Source organism: Podarcis filfolensis (genome assembly GCF_964270895.1).
Source record: "Podarcis filfolensis genome assembly, chromosome: 3".
Taxonomy (NCBI): domain Eukaryota; kingdom Metazoa; phylum Chordata; class Lepidosauria; order Squamata; family Lacertidae; genus Podarcis; species Podarcis filfolensis.
In genome coordinates this window covers 51994185-52015647 of record NC_139606.1, presented here as the reverse complement: position 1 = coordinate 52015647, position 21463 = coordinate 51994185, and the positions used below count along the sequence as shown (strand labels likewise).

The following is a 21463-nucleotide window of genomic DNA, read 5'->3' as shown; positions in this document are numbered from 1 at the left end:
CAAATTGATGCCAGAACTTTCCAGCACATATTAATTAGAGGTCTCTTCTCCCCTGCATTCTTCATTCACTTTGTTCATTCACTTTCTTAGGGTAATTCTAGAAGGACCTTTCAGTGCCCTTTCCGCAGCTCTTGTTTTGGGAGGGGGTGGGAATCAGGCATGGCACCAGCATCTTTTTGAAAATTACTTCTTGCCTTTTCCTCCTTCCATTTTTCCACTAACGTGAAAACATGGAGTTTTTGGGAAGATCCAATCCCAGGGCACAATCCAAACATGTGGATGTTCTTTGGGCTTCTTTGCATATTTACCATAGCAGTGTTGGTGGGTGTGCTTTGACATAGTAACATTCCTGGTGACTGTTCTATTATCTAATACCACATCTCCTTTTTCCAGTTGCTACAATCCAAGCCATTCCCATTGAAATTAAAAATCAGATTTGGTTCCTGCATTAAAAAGAACATGTCCCATAAAACTGCCTGCATTATCCCTTAGTAGCTCCTGCTTAATTTTTCCACATCTGACCTCCACAACAGATCATGGGGAGCCATTCATGCAGCTCTTTCTACTAATTTCTGATTCTTTCTATAAATTGTATTTTCTCTCAGGTCTGCTTCTATGGCAGCTCTGTGAGTTTGCGATGGATTGTCTCTTGAGTGTTCTTTTGGAAATATTTGTCTTCATATTCATGTGGCTGACACAAAAAAGAGCACCCCTACTATTTTGGAAGTTAAAGTGTGGCTGTGTTCATACAATCATACATCTGCTTATTAAACTGAAATGTGCATGGATATTTTGCCTCTGCACACAGGCCATTCCCCCATGGAGTTTCTGATTAACCATAGTATTAGTTTCCTATTTTGTCCAAATCAGGAAATTCATGATGTCATCTTTGGAACCAGCGAATATATTAAACCATGGTTTAAAGTGAAGAAAATGATAAACTGTGGTTAATGAGAGACTTCCTTGTTTCATCACGATTTGTGCAGAAGTGAAAAGCAACAGGACTCTCTCTCTCTCTCTCTGTTTGTGTGTGTGTGTGTGTGTGTGTAGGGGAGAAAGAGCGTATGCAAAAGGATTATACCTATCTTGGCTTAAACGGAACGATTGCCCAAGGCAGCTTTGTATGTTGGGTGTCCACGTTTCACTTGCACATCAGGCATTTCTTTTTGGCTTTAACTCACTATCTCCCTTCTCCTTCAGCCATGTGCCTGTGACTTGCATTTCTAATGATCCAGCAGAATCTAAACATCGTCAGTCATGGCAGCAATTTGCAACTTTGGAGGATGTTTCATTCTCCATAAATCTGTTTGTGCCCTTGGGCCAAGGCACTGGAGAAATAGCCTGGGATCACAAAATAATGAAGATATATCTATCTGGAACCCCTCAACAATGATGTATTATCCTTTTAGGAAAGCCTCCCCCCATGTAATAATTTGAGGATCCCCCTGGCATTAGCTCTGCCATATGTATACATTGCTGGTGGCAGAACAGTTATTGTTGGGATAGGGCCAAATTATACAATGTGCTGAGTTTTAAATAGAAAACAAAATGCACTCATGGAGGGTGCTGCTGAAGCACAAAATGTGCAGCAGAGAGGCTTCTTAACCCTTTCCCTTACTGCAGTGAAACACCCTGAAATATACTCGGAGTCAAGAGTGGATTTCATGCTCGTTATTCAGCTCATAGTGGTGAGGAGGAATGGAATGGAATGTCTGCTTTATATACATTATTTACACAGTGGGCCCCACTGTGGCTAATTCCGGGATTCACCTGTAGGCCAATCAGGTTGCGGATTCACTTCCACCTGGAGCTGGATTGGGTGGCTCCTGTGGACCAATCAATCTGCTGCATTCTGGACCCTATTGTTCTAGGACCAATCAGACTGCTGCATTCTGAATCCTATTGTTCTAGGACCAATCAGACTGCTGCCTTTTGGATCCTATTCAACTCAGCACATGACACACCCCAAGCTTCTTTCACTTAGTTGAGGGGTGGGGCTACACCTCTCTTTCCTGCTATGGGTGAAAAACCCAGCTTGGAGGAATTTTAACAGAAAACTGGCAATAGGAATGGGTTAAGACCCTCTTCCTCTGCAGCTCTGAGGCTTCTTTAAAAAAAAAAAAGCCATGGGGGCAGGGCTTTTTTTATGGGAAAAGTGGGACATAGTTCTGTCAAGATTACAAACTCACCTAAACATCCAACGCCATGGTCCAGTCTTTGTACTGTCACTGTATCACAGTGAGGCAATTGCTGTCATTTTATTTTGATGAATGATGCTGTATGCTGTATGCAATCCTCTGTAAGTTTCATCAAGCTCCTCCCTCATTTGAACAGGTAAACAAGCCACAAAGTGGCTGACCTAGTAGAAAGGGAGCTGGTGGCACTGTGGTCTAAACCACTGAGCCTCTTGGGCTTGCTGATCAGCGGTTCGAATGTGCTCGGTGGGGTGAGCTCCGGTTGCTTTGTCCCAGCTTTTGCCAACCTAGCAGTTTAAAAGCACACCAGTGCAAGTAGATTAATAGGTACTGCTGCAGCGGAAAGGTAAACAGTGTTTCTGTGCGCTCTGGCTTCTGTCACGCCAAAAATGGTTTAGTCAAGCTGGCCACATGACTCAGAAAGCTGTCTGCAGACAAACACCAACTCCCTTGGCCTGAAAGCGAGATGAGTGCCACACCCCATAGTTACCTTTGACTGGACTTAGCCGTCCAGAGGTCCTTTAACTTCTTTACCATTACAACCGAAAGGGGTGAGCATGGGGACCTAGGTGCCACCCATGTGACCTAAGCACCACCCACATGACCTCCTAGGCACCCCACCAGGTCCTGTTTCCACCAGCCTCCACTGAATGGAGAAGTAGGTTGGGAAAACTACACACAACTCAGTATCACTTGCAATTGGCTCTGAGGCTGTGTTCACACTCCTGCTTACTCCAGTGCACTCCCACTGCTGGTTTCGGTAAACACAATATTACCCACAATCCTTTATCTATCCTGTCCTTTCTTATGAAATGCCGTGTTTCCTTCCAAAACAGCTTTAATTGGAATTGAAGAAAAGAAAAATTTAGCTGGTAATATGTATGCAACCTTACTCTCAGAGGTCGGGAGTGGGACTGTGAACTTTAAAGGCAATCCTAAGGGAACATATCATGAAAATCTGAATTTGCAAAGCAGTAAAAATTATTTTGCCCTGTTTTGTTCTACTTATGCCAAACATGTAGTAGTACACTGAGGGCCTGTCCTATAACTGGTAGAAATCTCGTTGCTTTATGCACACCACCCACCTGTTTCTGAGGTTTCATCAGCCTGGCATTGCTTACACTTTCAATCAGATCTTCTGTGCCTTAAAGACTAGGAATTTGCTAAGTTACTGGAGAGCTTCTTCCAGCCAGCACAGACAGTATTGGGCTAATGTAAGCTGAGAGCCCATTTTCATGGCTGATTCATGGTAGCTGCTGTTCTTGCTACAGCAAGTCACTGCTACTGTGAGCACAGATGTAGAATTATTCATTTATGTACAACATTTGTTGCACCAACATTTGTGTACACCCAGATGTCTGTACATTGATCTTCAACAGATCAATGCAAAGTGGCTGCTCTTCTAGGAAGGCCATTCAGCAGATTGTGTGACACTCAGTATACGGTATTCTGTGCCTAACACCAATTTCAGTGCTTGAAAAATGCATATGGTCCTGAATCAGAGATACAAAATAAAAGCAATTATTATATTTTATGGGGTTGGCTTCTGGAAGTGGAAATTCCTTGAAGCAGAATTTCTTGAGCTTTTTGAGTTCTTGGATAAGGGAAGCAGGGATTATTATGGAGCTTGAGGATAGATGTTCATTCATTTATATATTTGCTCATACTGTATGTCTATTATTTAATGCATTCCTATACCACTGTTCAGATAAAAATTGAATAGCAGTAAAATCAGCATGACAGAAATGAAATAGATTTGTACTAAAGCCAAACACTTCAAAGTTTCCATTGAAACTTAAATTGTTTTAATTTTAAAAGCCTGGGAGAACAAAAATGTCTTGTACTTGTGCCAAAAATATAGCATAGTAGGTGCCAGGCAAGCCTCTTTGGAGAGGGAATTCTACAAACAGGACACCACCACCAAGAAGGCTCTTCCTCCAGTTTCCAGATGCCATCTAAGTTGATGGGGGACCCTGGAGGGCCTTGGAATAGGAGCAGTTTTATATGGGATTAGGCATTCCTTCTGGTACCTGTGAGAGTAGAAGCACCAGGAGATGGAGAAAAATAACCATGAGAAAATAAAAGGAATGTTCAGATATGGATCTTCAACTTCTGACAGCCAGAAGACCTGTTCAACATTGCATTGGGTTTCTAAAATCATTATTTGTTATTTGTTATCTCCATAAAGCCTTTTTTAATGTTTTAATTTTTATAAAGTCTTAATATTTAAAATTGGGTTGAAATCAGGTTTGTAGGCAGAGGCATTTCTCATCTCCCACTCTGCAACCTGCACATGCCACCTCTGCCCCAAGCAGATTTTTCAGGGCATGTGGGGGCTACATGGAGAAGAAGTAAGAGAAGCATCACTGTGTGAGAGGATGCCTGCTTGCCTGACATTAGATTTCACCCTTAGGTCCCCAGTTAAAAGAAAGGAAAGCAGTCTTTGAGTCACAGTGGCTATTTTAAGGATAATTGGTGCTGGCTTCTTAACTAAAGGTGGCTTGTGTGACAAATCTGCTAACAGATGTCAGCTCTGTTTGGAAAAGCATGCCGAGATTTAAGGCTTAGTAAGCAAAAAACTAACTTTTGGTGTATTTTTAAATATCCAACACCATTGCTGAAGAACTTAACTCTGTGGTAGAATGCATTAACAGCCCAGTGCTATCCTGGACAAGGAGTTTTTCCTACCCACTTTCTTATTTCCAGGCAGTTCATGCAAATCTTAAACAGCACAAGTCCATACATTTCTACTCAAAAGCAAATCCAATGGGGCTTACTTCCAGGTGTGTACAGATTTGCAACCTAAAGCACATACCCTTTGGTTTGGAGTAGGAACATCATTGTTTTTTCCTCTTCTTATTTTATTGCATAAATCTAAGGTGACAGCTCAAATATGAATATTCTGTTTTGAAGACGTTTGCACCTCCTTCCTCAAATATATTTTATCTCTATATTCACCATTATTATGCTTCCCTTCTGTGCTGCCACATCTCCAGAGATTAAACAGCTGCCATTTCTCCTTGCTCTACATTCCAAACTGTGAAGAAATGTACTAATGATGCAGAGCCGACCCTGTCATTAGGCAAAGTGGGGCAGCCACCTCAGGCAGTTGGTTTTGAGCGTTATGAAAGTGGAGCAGATTGTTAACTTACTTAATTATTAGTATATATTTGTCACAGAGCATGCCGGTCAGTAAATTACACAGTTCAAAGTTGTAGTTAACTCTTTATTAGCGAAAACATGATCTCCACAGACTGGGCTGAGTCTCGGGCTTCATGAGTACAGCAGCTCATTCCCTGTGGGTCTTACTCCATGAAATCAGTTGCCAAGATTAAGGTCCCCGCCCTCCCCACTGCGGTCTAAGTCTCCTCCTCTCCAGGGCTTTCCCCAAGCAATCTGAGACTGCACCTGTGTGCAGCCAGTCTCTTATCTGCCCTTTTCATGCATCTCCTGGTTCTGGGAGATGGGGGAGAGAAGCTGGTTGCAGAGGGTGAGACACCCGTAACTTCACCAGCTTTGATTCACCCCTGCCTCTTGACCTCCCTCTTCCCACTTGCTAGCTTCATCTTCTGATTCTGAACTTCTCTGCCACAGACTCTCCCAGCTCATTAAGCCCTGTTACCCCTTCAGCTTTCAACACCTCCTCTTCCCAGTCTCCACCCTCTGGCCACTCATCGTCATCCCACCACCACTCTCTGAGCCTTCCTCCTTTGGTGGCTCCCCAGCTTGTTCCTTCCACCAGTCCTCTGTGTCTAACCAATCCATGACAATATTTTACTGCCAGGAAAAGAGGAGAAGTGCTTGTGGGATTTTCTGCCTCAGGTCTCCAAATAACCAAATGGCCTTGGTTGGGAGAAAGGTGCTATTTGCTGCTTCACCACAGGCTGCAAAACGTCGTGGGCTGGCCCAGGTTATGTCACAGTTCATTGCATTGAGTTGGAGACTGGAGTCTGCTGCCTTTGAAAATAGCGCTCCAATCATCTATTTCGGCCCTCGAGAAAAGAACTAGGTCACCCTCTCAATCCCAAAGTATCCTGGCAGTGTCCCTTTTCTCAACTCATGGGAGACCTTATGGCTGGATCATAATAGCAATAAATTAGAACTGAGCAACAGCTGGCCAAGTACAAACCACATAGCAGCAGAGATATAAACAAGTGGTAAACTGTCTGTGTCATGAATTTTTTGTGGCGTTTCTGGTGGTAGCTATGCAAACTATTGAAATAATTGTGCAGATGGGGGAAAAAATGTGCATGTTAGTTACTTCTAGCATTTAGACCAGGTTTGGAGAGCTTTTTCAAGCTAGGGGCAACATTTCCTCTAGGCAGCCTTGTGGGGCTTCCTCATGCCAGTGGTGAACAGAGCCAGAGGCAAAAGGGGGCCAAGCAACAGATGTGTGACAGTAGCTCTTACCTCTGTACGGTAGACTAAATTCCAGCCATGCAAAGGTCAGAGGTTTCTAAACACACACACACTTCTCTCCATCTTAGGCAAGGAAAACACAGCAGGGCTGGTGGGAGATGTAGTCTGGGTACATTCTCTGTGGCCAGAAAGAGAGAGCAGTGGCTATTTTCAGCCCTTGATCCTGAGGGGTTTTTTTGGGGTTTTTTGTCCCTGATTTATACAGTGTAGAACATGTGCCTGAATAAAAGCTATTCTTAATTTTCAAAGCAGTGAACTAAGGGAACTTCTTTCTATTTATGGTTCTGCAGCATTACCCAATAAGTAAAACGGTGAGAAATAATGAGGAGTTTTTGCTTCCAGCTTTATCAGAAGGCATACTGTAGTTTTGGGGAAGCAATATCACTCTTTTCTTACTTTGCACATGAATTGAAATTGAAGATCCCAGCCTTTAGTGCTTCTTCCCTACTTTTTTCTTCATCCACGAAGGGATTCATGTAAAAAAAATGCTCTACTGGGTGGCAAAGACTGTGTGGATTGTGAATTCAAATTTCATCTTTTTTCTTTCTTTCTTTTTGGCATTCCTGTGTGGTGGAAAATCATAATGTCGGCACTGGCTCTGTCTGCTGTGCCACCTAACAATGAAATGAAGAAAGCCCCCAGGATCAAAAGTCAGGCTAATGGCAGGGAGGCTCAAAGACATGGCTGCCCATAGTGACAAAAAAAGCAAAACTCAGTCCTCCTTGATCTCTCAAAATTTTCCAGGCCTTCTAACAAAGGACAGTAAGCTCATTTTTATATGCTGACATAGTAAGAGCAAGAAATAAAAACACACCAGCAGTTGTTTTTTTTAGGGCTGTGGAATTTGCAACATATACCTTTCGTAACCTATCTATAATGGGTCCTCCACCGGTTTCATGCAGGAATCTGATGTACCAGCACAAATAAATTAACGTGGTTGAAATGAATGGGAAGCATGCAAGAGATCCAAGTGTGCAATTGTAGGTCTTTGGATTAGAGTATCTGTTAGTGATGCAGTGGGAACTTCCTTGTTTATGTGTACTAAATAAAAACCTCAATTTTCTTTTAACTGGTTAAAGCACTTGGGGCTTATCCACACTTATTTTGCCCCACTGCTTCCCGTACAGGTCCATGCTATAAAGCTCCGTGTTTGAGTGCTCCCCTTTTTTTGCTCCAGAGCTTTTCCCCTTGAACACCTGCTCTTTAAAGTTGAATCAGAACAGATGGCTATTTGGGTTTTTTTGTGGACTGTGCCTGGAAAGCGCAGAGGGAAGGTAGGTGTGGATAAGCCCTTAGCTAGGAATCCTAGGGCTCCTTCAGATTGGCTTATACCTGGTCTTTATAGAGCATTGGTTCTGATTTGTTTGTGAGGACTTTTTAGGACAATGAGCGTTCATTCCAATTTGTTTTTTCTGTGCTTATATTTATTCGATTATTCTACACTTCTCAATGCATTTTCCCACCACATTCCTAACCAGAAACCCCCCCCCCCCTTTCTGTGGATTTGTTGCACTGGGGTAAAGAACCCACTTTAATTGTGAAAACTTAAATTTTCTGTTATGCACTTAGAATCCCTCCCACAGAATTTGAACAGTCTGAAGGTGCCGCTACCCTGATAGGTAAATCTGATGAGGGGCCTCAGGAAGCGGCATAAAGGCTGCTTTGCCAGCAGAGGCAGAGGTGCATCAGCAGGATGAAATCAAACACTAAAGAAGGTTAGATCTGGAGCAGATTTTGTGCTTTCTAATAGAAAAGCACCGTAACGTGTTATCTCCAGATTGACTTTGAAATCTTTCTGTTTTATGAAAGCACAGTACAGTAAAATATGAAGGTCAGACTTTCTTACTGCTGTACCAAAACGTTTCTTTTTTAAAAAACAGGGAATTGGCAACAAGTTGGATTGCTGTAGCCAGCAGGTGTACTTACTGAAAAGTTTGACAAGTGGAAAAATGCCTATGATGTCCAAACAGAAATGGAAGATGGGAAACGGCAGGAAGAGCAAGGGGAAAGGGCTTGTTAATGTAGGGCCTTCCTTTTAAAATCATGGGGAAATAGCTAGTGATAAAATCGAAAGCTCTTTTAAAAACCATCATGTTAAGGTGATAAATCCTAAACTATTAGAGCATGTGATTCAACAAGAAACATCTGTCTTCAGTTCTATAATTGAATTATGGGCTCATGCAAGACTGATGGTGCATGATACAAATTAAGTTCCACCAGGATCATGCTTACACAATCAGGACCGAGTTGAACCTTGGTGGAAGCCCAGGAATGCCATTATGATTACTACAACTTAATTTTGTGCATTAACCATTACCACGTGTGAGCCTTCTTTCCAATGATATGTCAACACACAAGCGAATGCTGTTTCTATGGCAAACTGTTATTGGTAGCCAAGTAGCAGGTGTTTCCATTTAATATTTTAGAACTAAGCTCATTTGTGGCATCTTGACCTTCACCAGTTAAACCTTCATCATTGAGGTGAAGTCATTGCTTTTAGAATAAGATAAAATCAGTGGACATCAAATAGTCCTTTAAAAAAATGGAATGTCACTGTTGTGTTGAAAACTGTCAGGTTTGTTTCCCATTTATAAATGTGTTTTAATGATATTGTAACTGTAATTCTGAAGCTAAAGGCTACATTTCCCAACAGCCTCGTTGACTACGACCTAGAAAAAGTAGCTATCCATCCTCTGGGAGATGAAGGAAGAAGTCAGGCTAGAAAATGAGCAGTGTTGGTGGTGGAACACAGGAAGATAACTACTGTCTGGGAGCATTCTTCAAGTGCTGGTGAAGCATTAGTTCTATTAAGATGTTTGAAATCTGCATATTTTCCAGGGATGGATGTTTCAGGCAGTTTCGGTCCACGTCAGTTTCACAAGTGATAATTCCCAAGTCTGTTCAGTCATCACATTTACCATACCTTGTGAATTTTTTAAAACCTGCAAGGAAATTTGTTCTTAATTGCACCACTAAGTATATACAGTGGTACCTCGGGTTAAGTACTTAATTCATTCTGGAGGTCCGTTCTTAACCTGAAACTGTTCTTAACCTGAAGCACCACTTTAGCTAATGGGGCCTCCTGCTGCTGCTGCGCCTTCAGAGCATGATTTCTGTTTTCATCCTGAAGCAAAGTTCTTAACCCGAGGTACTATTTCTGGGTTAGCGGAGTCTGTAACCTGAAGCGTATGTAACCCGAGGTACCACTGTATATACTTAAATATTTTATCTCAACATACACATTTGGCATCTTTTTAATCTTAAAATGTGAATTTTAAAATACATCTTGGTACTTTTTTATAGCCAAGAATGGTATCACAAAATTCAGAGAAGTGCAAAATCAGTGCAATGGTTTTAGAGCACTATGGGCAGAATCTAGAAGCTAGAGGAGGCCAGTAGAGAAGTCAGGGGAGAGAAGGCTGAGGTGATGGGCAGAGGTTTCAGGAGCTTGGAGGCAAAGAGTAAAATGGATGTTGAAGAGGAGGGCATGGCAAGGATGACTGAATGGGAAGATTGGTGGCCTATTGGAGTGTGGTAGGGGAGCAGCCTGAAAATAATTATGTGGTGGTAAGGAGTAGTGGCAGACTTCGGTCTTTGAAATTTCAGCAGTGCCCTGTGCAAGGCCAGAATTTGTGTCCTCCTGCCTCTCAACCTTCTGTTCTACTTAATTCACTAGGTCACAGTTGCAACGCCCTGCAGTGCCCTGAGGCTCAGTGCCCAGTTTGGAGGATCTGGTCACGCTGTCCTAAATCTGCCTCTGAGAGGAAGGATAATGGTAGGGAAGTTGTCAAGCAGGAAGGGATAGAATCAGGAAGGCTAGTGCAGGGGTCAGCAACCTTCTTCAGCCGTGAGCCGGTCCACCGTCCCTCAGTCCATGTGGTGGGCCGGACTATATTTTGAAAAAAATAAAAAATGAACAAATGCCCCACAAATAACCCAGAGATGCATTTTAAATAAAAGCACACATTCTACTCATGTAAAAACACACTGATTCCCGGACTGTCCACAGGCCAGATTGAGAAGGCGATTGGGCCGCATCCATCCCCCGGGCCTTAGGTTGCCTACCCCTGGGCTAGTGAGAACAGCAAGGCAGTTAACTTGTCAAATCAGGCAGAAGGAAACAGGAAAATTGCAGAAGGGCTTGGGAAGAGAAAGAGTTCAGAACAAATAGTTTCCATTTAATATTTTGCTCCTCCTTTAGTGTTAAAACCGAAGCTATCTAAAAATAGCAGCATATTTTAATTATCATGCATGACTATTATTTTACAGTTCAACCCAGACCCCTTGGGTGTTCTCACAAGCGATGCTGAAAATGCTGCAGTCTGGGATGTGTTGTTTGTACATGTTGCTAATGTGAGAAAGGAAAATGGCTGTTTTAAGATCTAGTGAACAGTCTAATGGATGTCTCTTTTTCTTTCTTCATTCCATTTGCAGAGCTGGAAAAGTGGGAGCACTTAGGTATGCCTCACTTGTGAAAACAGCTTTCAAATTCAAATCTGGATTTTTTTTTTAGGAGCTTGCTGTTATCTGTGATTATCTTCTGAATAATGGTGAAGGCTGGCAGAAAGTTAGAGGCTATGAATCTGCAGAGAGCCTAGGCATGAATTTCAGCGGAGAGATGTTAATTTAAATGAAGAGGTTAAACTGAGTGGAAGGGAGATTCTGGGAAGTAGTAACTGAATCGGGTATCTGTTACTCCCCTGTAACATGTCCTAGCAATGAAGGCTTTTGGTGTGATGTTCCTGTGGTACTGTTGTGATTCTTCCTTGTGTTCTTTCTTCCTTCTGCATCTGGCTCAAGTCTTTGATAGGTTACAGCAGGCAGTCCTTAGGTTGTTCTTTTTGCAAAGGCACCATGGGATGTAAGATACTTCCCCTTCATAGGAAAATAAGCATTTTGTAAGCAACCAAAGCAATTCATGCGTGTTTTGCAAGAGGCATCATAACCTGGTTTGAGGTGGGACCTCCTGGATAGGGGCATAAAGTATCTGCCTGGGGATGATAAATCCTGAGCTCCAGGAGTAACCTGTTTCTGGAAAATGAGCAGTGGTGGTGAGGTTGCCCCCCCAAAACCTAATGAGGAAATGGTGTGAGTGGTAGCTAGATGAAGAATCTGTTCCTTTCCTGCTCGCCTCCTGCCATGGATCATTAACCAGGATGACCAAGGCCCTTTCAGTGCCAAAAATCATGGAAAAAGCAGATTGAAGCAGATATTGATCATCAGTATCATCCAGAAATACCTGAAGCGGCTTGGCAGCAGTGGACATTTTGACTTGCCTAAAGCTTCTTAAAGGCTTTGAATTGCAGAGATTTGAATTGGTTACTTTGTGGCTCATGCTCTTAACAACCATGGGACTCCAGATGTTGTATCCAGCTAGGGTTGCACTTTCTGCAGGTCATTAGGAAGCTGGGATTTGTTTGTAAAAAAAAAAAAAAATTGGGCAAGAAGAAGTGAAAGAAGCTGCTTGGTGTTGACTGACTCAGTAGGCTTTTTGAATGATGGCAGCTTTAGGGCACGGCTCAATACTGCCGTGCTACTAGTATTCACTGCTTGTGCATTCTTGCTTCTGTCCAATTCCTGCTCTATTCTGTTCAGCTGTAAATACCGTATTTTACGCTCTATAAGACGCACCAGACCACAAGACGCACCTAGTTTTTGGAGGAGGAAAACAAGAAAAAAAATATTCTGAATCCTAAAAGCCAGAACAGCAAGAGGGAGCGCTGCACAGCGAAAGCAGCAATCCCTCTTGCTGTTCTGGCTTCTGGGATAGCTGCGCAGCCTGCATTCGCTCCATAAGACGCACGCACATTTCCCCTTACTTTTTAGGAGGGAAAAAGTGAGTCTTATAGAGCAAAAAATACGGTAAATAAAGAGACCATATCAATTTTCTAGCACCCTCTCCTCCCAAAGATGATAATCCTGGTAACAGCTGCCATGAACTTCTCTTTGCGTGCTAAAGGGAGTATGGGGAAAGAATTAAATACAGCAGTTATAGTTATAACGCTGAACAATCAAACACAATTATTGCACATATTTGAATTGCTGTTGTGAATTGGTGGGAGGATGGTTAGCCTGCATGATGCCTGAGTACCATTCCTGGTATAACAAAAGAAGTTGCTCTCTGCCAGAGGGCAAATAGATGGGCCCCCTCCCTCACCTGGCCGGTATTTGGAAAACAAGGGCAGAGTGAGCTGAGTGGAGAGCTGCAAGTGGGCAGAAGCCGGGAGAGAGGCATGACTGGTCTATGCTAGAATCCAAGGCTGTGACTATGGGGGAAGCAAGACCTTTGGGGGTGTTAACGCTGTGAGCTCCTGCAACTTAGGCTCAGGTTGTATGTATTTGTGAATAAACCATATATCGTAAAGGCACCACAGTCTCTGCTGTCTCACATTCTGTGGAAGTGCCTGGAGCCCCTGGAATCTTGTACCACGCGGAGGTTGGGGTGATGTGTGACATACCGTAATGTTTCTGCTTCTTTAAATATTTGCTTTGTGTTAGAAATACATAAAACTCTTTCTAATCAGCTGCAGGTATAATTTCAAATGCATTGTAACGTGCTTTTACATTAAGAGAGAGGCTGCTGATTGAGATTGGTTATATATTGCAAACTTGCCACATAGCTTAAAACCAGAACAGTGTAAACAAGCTGCAAATATTTGTTCTTCTGTCAAAAAGGAGCAACAGGGGCTCGCTGTTGTAAATCATGAATTCTTTTATGTAAACATCCGGTATGCTAGGGAATCCAGCTGTGTCTGGGCCTGTGGCACTTCACATCAAAACTGCAGATAAGATGGGATTTTTCTTCTGCACTACAGATGATTCCAAGTAAACATGCATAGGATTCCACTCTGAGTCCTACTAACCTCGGTGAGAGAATTAAACATAACCTCAACTTTTGATGCCTACCTTTGGGACTGGATTGTGCCCATTGTTAGCAGAATCTTTTCCTCCAGTCCACAAGTTCATCTTTAGCAGATCTGCACTGTATGTTTAAAGCACATCCAATGTTCATTTAAAGCACATCACTTCCCCTAAGGAATCCTGGGTACTGTTGTTTGAGAAGGGCGCTGGGAATTGCAACTTTGTGAGGGGAAACTATGGTCCTCATGATTGTTTGGGAGAAGTCCAGTGCTTTAAATGTGCGTTAAATGTGTATTGTGTGGATCAGGGTGGGGTGGGGTGGGGTGGGGGAGAGCAACTCATTTTATTGATGGTTGATGGCAGAAGAGATTAAGTTAAGGTGCTTTTTTAAAAAGAAGAAGAAGAAGAAAGCCACCACTTTAAGGCTTTTACAGTGTGTGAGTTTTAGTTGAATTGCCTGCCTTTAGTGCAATATTTTTCATAGAAAAATAGAAATGTAAATAAGAGAACTTCAGTCATTTCTACAAAAGTTTGTCTAGTCCACGGGGATTCTATATTCTATTCTATAGTAACTGCTGCATTTTACTACCACAGGAAAGCCTCTGAAATGTGAAGTTAAGAACAGGGTTTTCAAGGGGTCAGGTTACCAACTTAGAAGACTTTAAAAGGAGATTAGACAAATTCATGGTGGATTAGGCTGTCGGTGGCTACTCACCCAATGGCTCTGTTCTACCTTCACTGGTGGAGGCAATATAGAGTTGCTAGAAACCAAAGATGGGGACAGTGTTGTTGCACTCAGGTCCTGCTTGTGGGCTTCCCATTGGCTTCTGGGTGGCCACTGTGAGAAGAGGATGCTGGACAAGATGCAATACCGGCCTTGGGGGCCTGACCCAGCAGGCTGTTCTTATTCTTAGGTAGAGTCTGATGACTAAATGCATGAAGGAAAAACCTGTCAATGGCTGTTAACTATTTGAGCTAATCAGAATGCCCAGAGTCAAAGATGCTACACCTTTACTTACACAATGCTGGGGACAAAAAATAGCAAGGGCTGCGGCCTCACACTCTGCTTGTAGGTTTCCCAGAGGCATCTGTCTGGTCACTCTTGAAAACAATACTAGACTACTGGCAGACGAAGGTGGGGGTGACATCGCGGCCCATCCTGGGGGGGGGGTGACATCGCAGCCACCCACACCCCCCAGGGCACTTGGCGCGCACCCTCGAGATGCTTGCTACTCACCGCACATGTCCTGGGACAACACTGCTTGCTGCGCACCCCTCCGACGTGTACCATGCCCCTGCCAGTGGCACGCCACACCCCCTGGGATGCATGCCAGCCACGCCCCCGGATATACACCACTCCCAGTGCCAGAGCAGGTTGCTCCGCCACTGTACTAGACTAGGGATGACCCCCTTTGGATGATCTAACAGGGCTCTTTTTATGTTCTTTTTTATTCAGGTTTTATTGGCAAGAAACCTGCTCCCAGATCAGTCCAGGGAAATCCACAATTCAGGATAGTACAGAAGGGATGTCTCAGGCTTTAAAGCCATTCTTCTTAATAGCTTTTATGGGTGTGTCAGCAGGCCCTAAACACCCTAATAGTAGAAGTTATGGGATGATAATAGACCCTTGCTCCCAGGGTTAAGCTCTGGGTAGCCTCGGACTGTGTTTTACTCTTGAGTGTGTGTGTGTGCGCGCGCTTGTGTATTGAAAGGCAGGAGAAGTCCTTATATATTGGCAAGATATATAGGTTTTCCATCCTGCCATTATATGAAGCAGGCTTGTGGTGCTCTGTGTTTGTTGTGCTGCTCGCCCAGTCCTTGTGTGTATCTCTTGATTGAGGTACTAATATCCCAGGAACAGAATCCTAAACAAATCCTACAAGAGCAAAACACCAAATGCTCCCTATGCCAAGAATAGGTCGTGGTGATGGAACAGCTATTAAGGGGGGAACTCTTCCCAAGTAGCCCATATAAGAAAGGAAATTGTTACAATCCACTCCTTTATTTGCACATGGCTTAAACATGTAAATATACAATGTGGTAGATTTGTCATCCATGCAAAGTATAGGAACTAGGGAAATTATTTTCTCCCTTCTTTCCCAACCAGAAAAGATTACAGTGCTTAACTTTGACACTATGGCTATGTAACCTAAATCTCTTTGGACCCAAGCACTGCAGATATGATCTCTTGTTATGTGCAGAGATGCAGGAAACCTGATGTGTGGTAAATTGGGATATCTTGCTTTCTCTAGTGGCTTTTATCACATGCTGTGATAACGCTGGCAAATAGCTTCTCTCAGGTACTTACTCTCAACTGATTGTTCTCTGTAGGGAACTTTAAATGGCACTCAGGTCAATGCCAGATATATCAGAAATCCCATTAACCTTGTTGTTGCAGATATTAAGGCCCCCTTGGCCTTGACTATTGTAGCGAAAGCCTGAGAGTTCATTCCCTCCCTCTCTCCTGGGAACAGGAACAGCTCCTGTCTCTAACCATTTGGTCTGCTGCCACCAGCCCTTCCTTTTCCTCTGACTTTGAGAGAGGGCAGTGCTCAAGGCTGTGAGCAATTCATCCTGGTTAGGGAGATGTGGGAGCATCCAGCCCACACCTCTCTCCCTCTACGAAGGAGGGCAGCTAGCTTTCCCGCAGTTCTCCCTAGACATGAAAACAGCATGGACCCAGAGATCTAGGCACCCTGGAGAGAAGACTATCTTGTGAGCAGTCACAACAACACATGATTAAACCCCTACAACCAGTTTTAAGAGAAAGGGGTTTAAGGGAACAAAAAGGGAAAAGGCAGAATACTGCATGAAAGGAAGTAAAAAGCACTTCACACATTTCATGCTAAGTAAACTGCAGCTTGAGGCCTCAGATTAAGAGGGGGCTCTAAATGCTTTTTTCATTCTTTCTAAATTTTATGATATGTGCATAACACACAGGGTGCATGCCTCTTCTGCTTCGTTAAGTGCTAAACTATGTGTGTAAGTGATTTTATGTTCCTGAGCATAAAAAGTTTTCATATATGCTAAGTAAGAATTCAGAAGGTACTTTCATTTAAAGGTGTTTCTTGTGCTATGGGATCTCTTAAAGTTGACTAGGGTTATAGTCTCAGCGTGTCTTCATCTGGCCCTGATACCAAGTCTACCCTATCCTAAGTAAAAAGGTAAAGGTAAAGGACCCCTGACAGTTAAGTCCAGTCACGGACGACTCTGGGGTTGCAAGTCTCATCTTGCTTTACCGGCTGAGGGAGCCGACATTTGTCCGCAGGCAGTTTTTCCAGGTCATGTGGCCAGCATGACTAAGCTGCTTGTGGTGAAACCAGAGCAGTGCACCGAAATGCTGTTTACCTTCCCGCAGGAGCGGTACCTACTTGCACTTGGACGTGCTTTCGAACTGCTAGGTTGGCTGGAGCTGGGACCGAACTACTATCCTAAGTATCTATCTAAGTATCTAAGCAACTATCCTAAGTAGTTACTCACAAACATAGGCCCCTGAGTAATGCAGCACCAGGTAGATTGGATGGACGGTGAATATTGTCCAAATTCCATTGTGAAGAGTTCCTTGTCTGGGTGGGCTCTGATTGACAGGTGGCTCTGAGCAAGCCAGTCTGATGAGTGGCACCTAGCCAGGAAAGGTACTGTTACCACCTTTTGGGATGTGGCTACCACAGCGTTAATGACTGTCAGAGTTGCCCAACTCCCCTGCCAGACAGCAAGCTTTGCACAGCTTGCGCACTGAGACTTGGCAGGAGCTTCCACGGTCTGCCTGCCTCTAGGGAATGGAAGCTGAGGGAACTGTGAAGCTTTTTTTAAAAAATTTAAGACATAGGCTGGGACTGTGCCACAACAATGAGTCCAGTTGGCATGTTACATTCCTTTCAGTACTTCTACAAGTGCACTCCTGGTATGTTTTTTGGTCATATAAAAGAAACCAGAAATGGATTGTCAGTGCTATCTCAAGGCTCTCTGATGAGCTCTGGATTTCATCCGTCCTTGTAGCTGTTGTAGCAGCTAAGTGCACCAGCTCCACACGGCTGTGAGTAGAGCAGGGGCTATGGGCCTGCGGATTTAGAAATTAGAAGTCTTTCTTACTTTTCATTCCAGTTGCTGAAGAAATTGCATGTAAACATAAGTATACTTCAAATTTATCTGTCTCCTCTTTCCCCAGTCTCCCATACTCAGCATCAGCGTGTGAAAGAATGACAATGTAGCACCAGGGAAACAGATTATACACGGAGCATAATGCTGGCAAATGCATGGTGAATCATTAAAGCAACATTCTTTTGTCTCTCCTGAGGGTAATTTGCAGCAGGAACATAAAATGTTTTTCAGATGCTCATGGTGTCCTGGTGATAAGCACCGTGTAGGTAGAATGCTTAAGACACAGAACCTGCACACTCCTTTGGCATCTCCATTTTTATGACTGAGCCTGAAATAATGAAGGTTAGGTGTGCAACAATATCAGCAGCAGCAGTATTATTGCTAAGTTTATTGCATGCCCTTCAGCAGCAGATCTCAGGACAATTTAAAATTCAGAAATTAAAAACAGTTCAAGCAAATTGCAGGAGTAGGGAGTGTGCATTGTGAGAACAAAGGAAGGTGCATTACACCAAGCCAGGTTCTTTGTCAATCCACCCCCGAATTGTCTAGGGCAGGGGCCATAGCTCAGTGGCAGGGGATCTGCTATGTATGCAGAAAGTCCCACGTTCTATGCTTGGCATCTGCAGACAGGACTGGGAGAGACTCCTACCTGAAACCCTGGAGAGCCGCTGCCAGTGTAGATAAAACTGAGGTAGGTGGACCAAAGTCTGATATTGTATAAAGCAGTTTCCTGTGACTCGATGTCTCTTGACTGACGGCAGCTTTCCAGGATCTCGGGCAGCAAAGTGATCCTTTTAGCTAAATATGCCATGGAATCGGGGATTGAACTAAGTAGGCAAAGTATGTGCTATGCTCCTTCCCTGGAAATTTCCTACAGTTCCACACTGTAAAATGAATCTGGAAATAAGGAGGGAAAATCAATCTTTGGCACACCATGAAGCCGCCTTATACTATTCTATTAATGTCTGGGAAAATGTAATTTTAATGTGTGCATAGTGGCATGACCACCTGTTTTGCTTGGGGGCACATGAGCAATAACGCCAGCATTGCCCACTTGGACTTCCTATAGTGAGCAGACAGCTGTGCTGGGGTGTGTGTGTGTGTGTGTGTGTGTGTGAGTGTGTGTGTGTGTGTGAGAGAGAGAGAGAGAGAGAGAGAGAGAGAGAGAGAGAGAGAGAGAGAGTCTCACAGAGAGAGAAAGAGGAAGACTTTCTAATTCAATATTTAATAGTTCTGCCCAGAGTAGCCTTTTCTAGGCTTCATTCTGGGTGCAATGGGAAGAGTGGTGATGATGCCACTTCCACAAAGATCTGTTTTTCTGTTGTTAAGTACATGTCTGCTGTCCTCTTTCCTTAGAGCTCTGACTGGAACAGGCCTGTGCTTGTCCAGAGCAGCCCTTACATCAGGGCTGAGGGAGCTTTGGCCTTCCAGATGTTGCTGGACTCTCCTCAGCCAGCTAGCAGGGCCTGTCAGGAGGGCCACAGAATCACACCCCCCTTGCCTGACATGGATTTAGTGTGTATGTGGGGTGTGTGTCTGGTGACAGAACTGTCCAGAATGACGTGCACTAGTAACACAACAGTAATGTATAGAAAGTCATGAGTAGAAAGGCACATCTATTTGGTTCATGTCTTTATTTAACTTACTCACACCTTTTTTTTTAGAATTGAGGGTAGAAATCTGCCCTTCATGGCAGTCATTGTTTTGGGTTTTAGATGCTGGAGCATTTTAGATGCTGTGCTTTTCTGTCAATCTTTTTTCTTTTTCTAAGCATTATGAACATTTTTGTGTGAGCAGTGCAAGTAGTGTCAAACTTTGAATTGGCTACCTGCTATCTCTTAATACTGTCATCTTTCTTTTGTGAGCTTTCCCGTATGCAACAGATATAGAGGCACAGCTTATGCTTTTCTTCTTTTCCTTCTGGCAGCTCACTTTATCCTGGAGATGCTGGTCGTAACAGTCACATTTCAGTTCAGTTTTGTGAATGTTGTAGGTTATGAGCTGAATACCTGCTGCTTGTCCTCCTGAATGCAAGGCTGTCAACACTTTTGGGCATTAACTTGAGAGTACATGAGGTGAAGGGAGGCATCAAAGCCAGAATACCACAACCTAAAAGCCCCTCCAGGTGACCCATATACTGAGTATTCATCCAGACTTGTGTGCACTATTCTTACATCAAGATTAGATTATATCTGGTCTTTATTAAGCATTTGTTATGATTTAGTCAATGAGCATTCTTTCCGATTTGCTTACAGGGTGTTTTCACAGCTTCCCATTAGTTATTTATTCATCCCACCCTCTTCAGGCCACTCGACAGGTGTGTGTGTGTTGTTCACAATGTTGTTGATGCAACAATAGACCGTCCACACATGATTCTGCTTTATGTGCTGTTCTGTGATGCTTCCCCATTGTTACTGCAATTATTGTCATCTGGAGACATGGCAAAAGCTGGACAAAAACAGTAACACACAATCCTGGAACATTCCCTGTTTAGGGAAGTTTTTAATGACTGATGTTTTAATGTATTTTTAATCTTTTGTTGGAAGTTACGCAGAGTGGCTGGGGAAACCCAGCCAAATGGGCAGGGTATAAATAATAAATTATTATTATTATTGTTGTAGCATGGAGAGTTTTAGGATAGGCAGCAACTGGAAATGAAGCAGTATGTCCATCCCAGAACTTCTGTAGGAGCAAACAGTATTGAAAATGGGATCATACATTGCTGCATGTCAGGGCATTTTTGTGACAGTAACTCCCTATATGGAATACCAGCACCTGTTCTTTTGCTGCCAATGGCAGCTGTTTTATTCTAGCACAGCAATCCTATCAATATATGAATGCCAGCACCTCTTTTTTTAAAAAAACCAAAAACCAAAAAACCACTGAGCACCTAGATCCCATCATGAGCACAAAGCACCATGAATGCACCATGAAAAGAATGTCTGGATGCACCCTCAATGCATTTCCTTGTCATTTTCTGAACCACACAAGTTTATTTTTTAAAAGTGGATTTGTTGTGCTAGGGTGAAAGAGCAGCTTAATCCACTTTTATTGTGCAAACCTGAAGGTCTGGTATGTGACAGAAACATTTCCACAAAAAACATCCTGTCACTGATGGAGTGGAAAGGGGGAAAAGCCAAGTGATTCTTATTTATGTAAAAAAGAAAAGGTTGCATTTGCAGGTGTGTAAGAAAAGGGAAATGCTTGTATGAGAAGGCAGTCAGATATCTAGTTACAATAGTTATGCAAACTGGAAACCCCCTTAAATTTTTTACCATGCTATACATCTGTTTTTCTCTAAAGCAGAGGCGACCTGTGGCCTTCCAGGTGTTGTTGAACTTTCATATGTTCCCCCAGTATGGCCAATGGTCAAGGAGGATTTGAGCTATGGTCTAGCAACATATGGAGAGCCACTGGTTATTTACCCTTCCTCTAGGGTCCCTGGACCAACTGCAAAGGAGAAGAGGATCTCTATGCTTTCAATAGTTGTGCAAGAGAGAAAATCCTGGAAATTGCAGCTTGTGAGACAAGTAGCAGCCATTGAAATTCTCTCCTCTTCTACATAATTATTTCAGCAAGAGAGATGTCCATTTCTTCTTATTTAAAACCATGTGCAAGCATGCAGTGTCAGAGAGAGAGATCTGATGTTGGATCCCTCCTCCCTTCTGCCACTGCAGCCTCCAGCATCTTGGCTCTACCGACACTGGAGCTCCGACATTAGAAGAGCCAGAAACGGAATGTGTTGGGGCAGTTTTGAGAAAGGACTCGGAATCAGCTTGGTTCTGAAGGGTGCAAAGCTGTCTCAGCCACCAGGGATTCCCTAAACCTAAACGAGGATAACATGTGGTCTACTTAAGGAGCTCCTTTAAACCACTTCCTTGTTTTTC

At 43.3% G+C, this 21463-nt stretch overlaps 1 protein-coding gene across 5 annotated transcripts in view; it reads left to right on the top strand.

Moving 5' to 3' along the window:
* The window catches only part of METTL24 (methyltransferase like 24), a 73002-nt gene that overhangs the window by 42589 nt on the left and 8950 nt on the right, over positions 1–21463 (top strand). Inside the window, exons 5-6 of one of the 5 annotated variants that reach the window (XM_083608639.1) lie at positions 8495–8635; positions 17644–18022. The exons of 3 other annotated variants lie outside the window; for them this stretch is intronic. In XM_083608639.1, the coding sequence (XP_083464765.1) occupies positions 8495–8635; positions 17644–17670 (168 nt within the window). In that variant the 3' untranslated portion in view covers positions 17671–18022. Of the gene's footprint in view, positions 1–8494; positions 8636–17643; positions 18023–21463 lie in introns of those variants that run through there. One more of the 5 variants, XM_083608637.1, reaches the window with a different exon arrangement.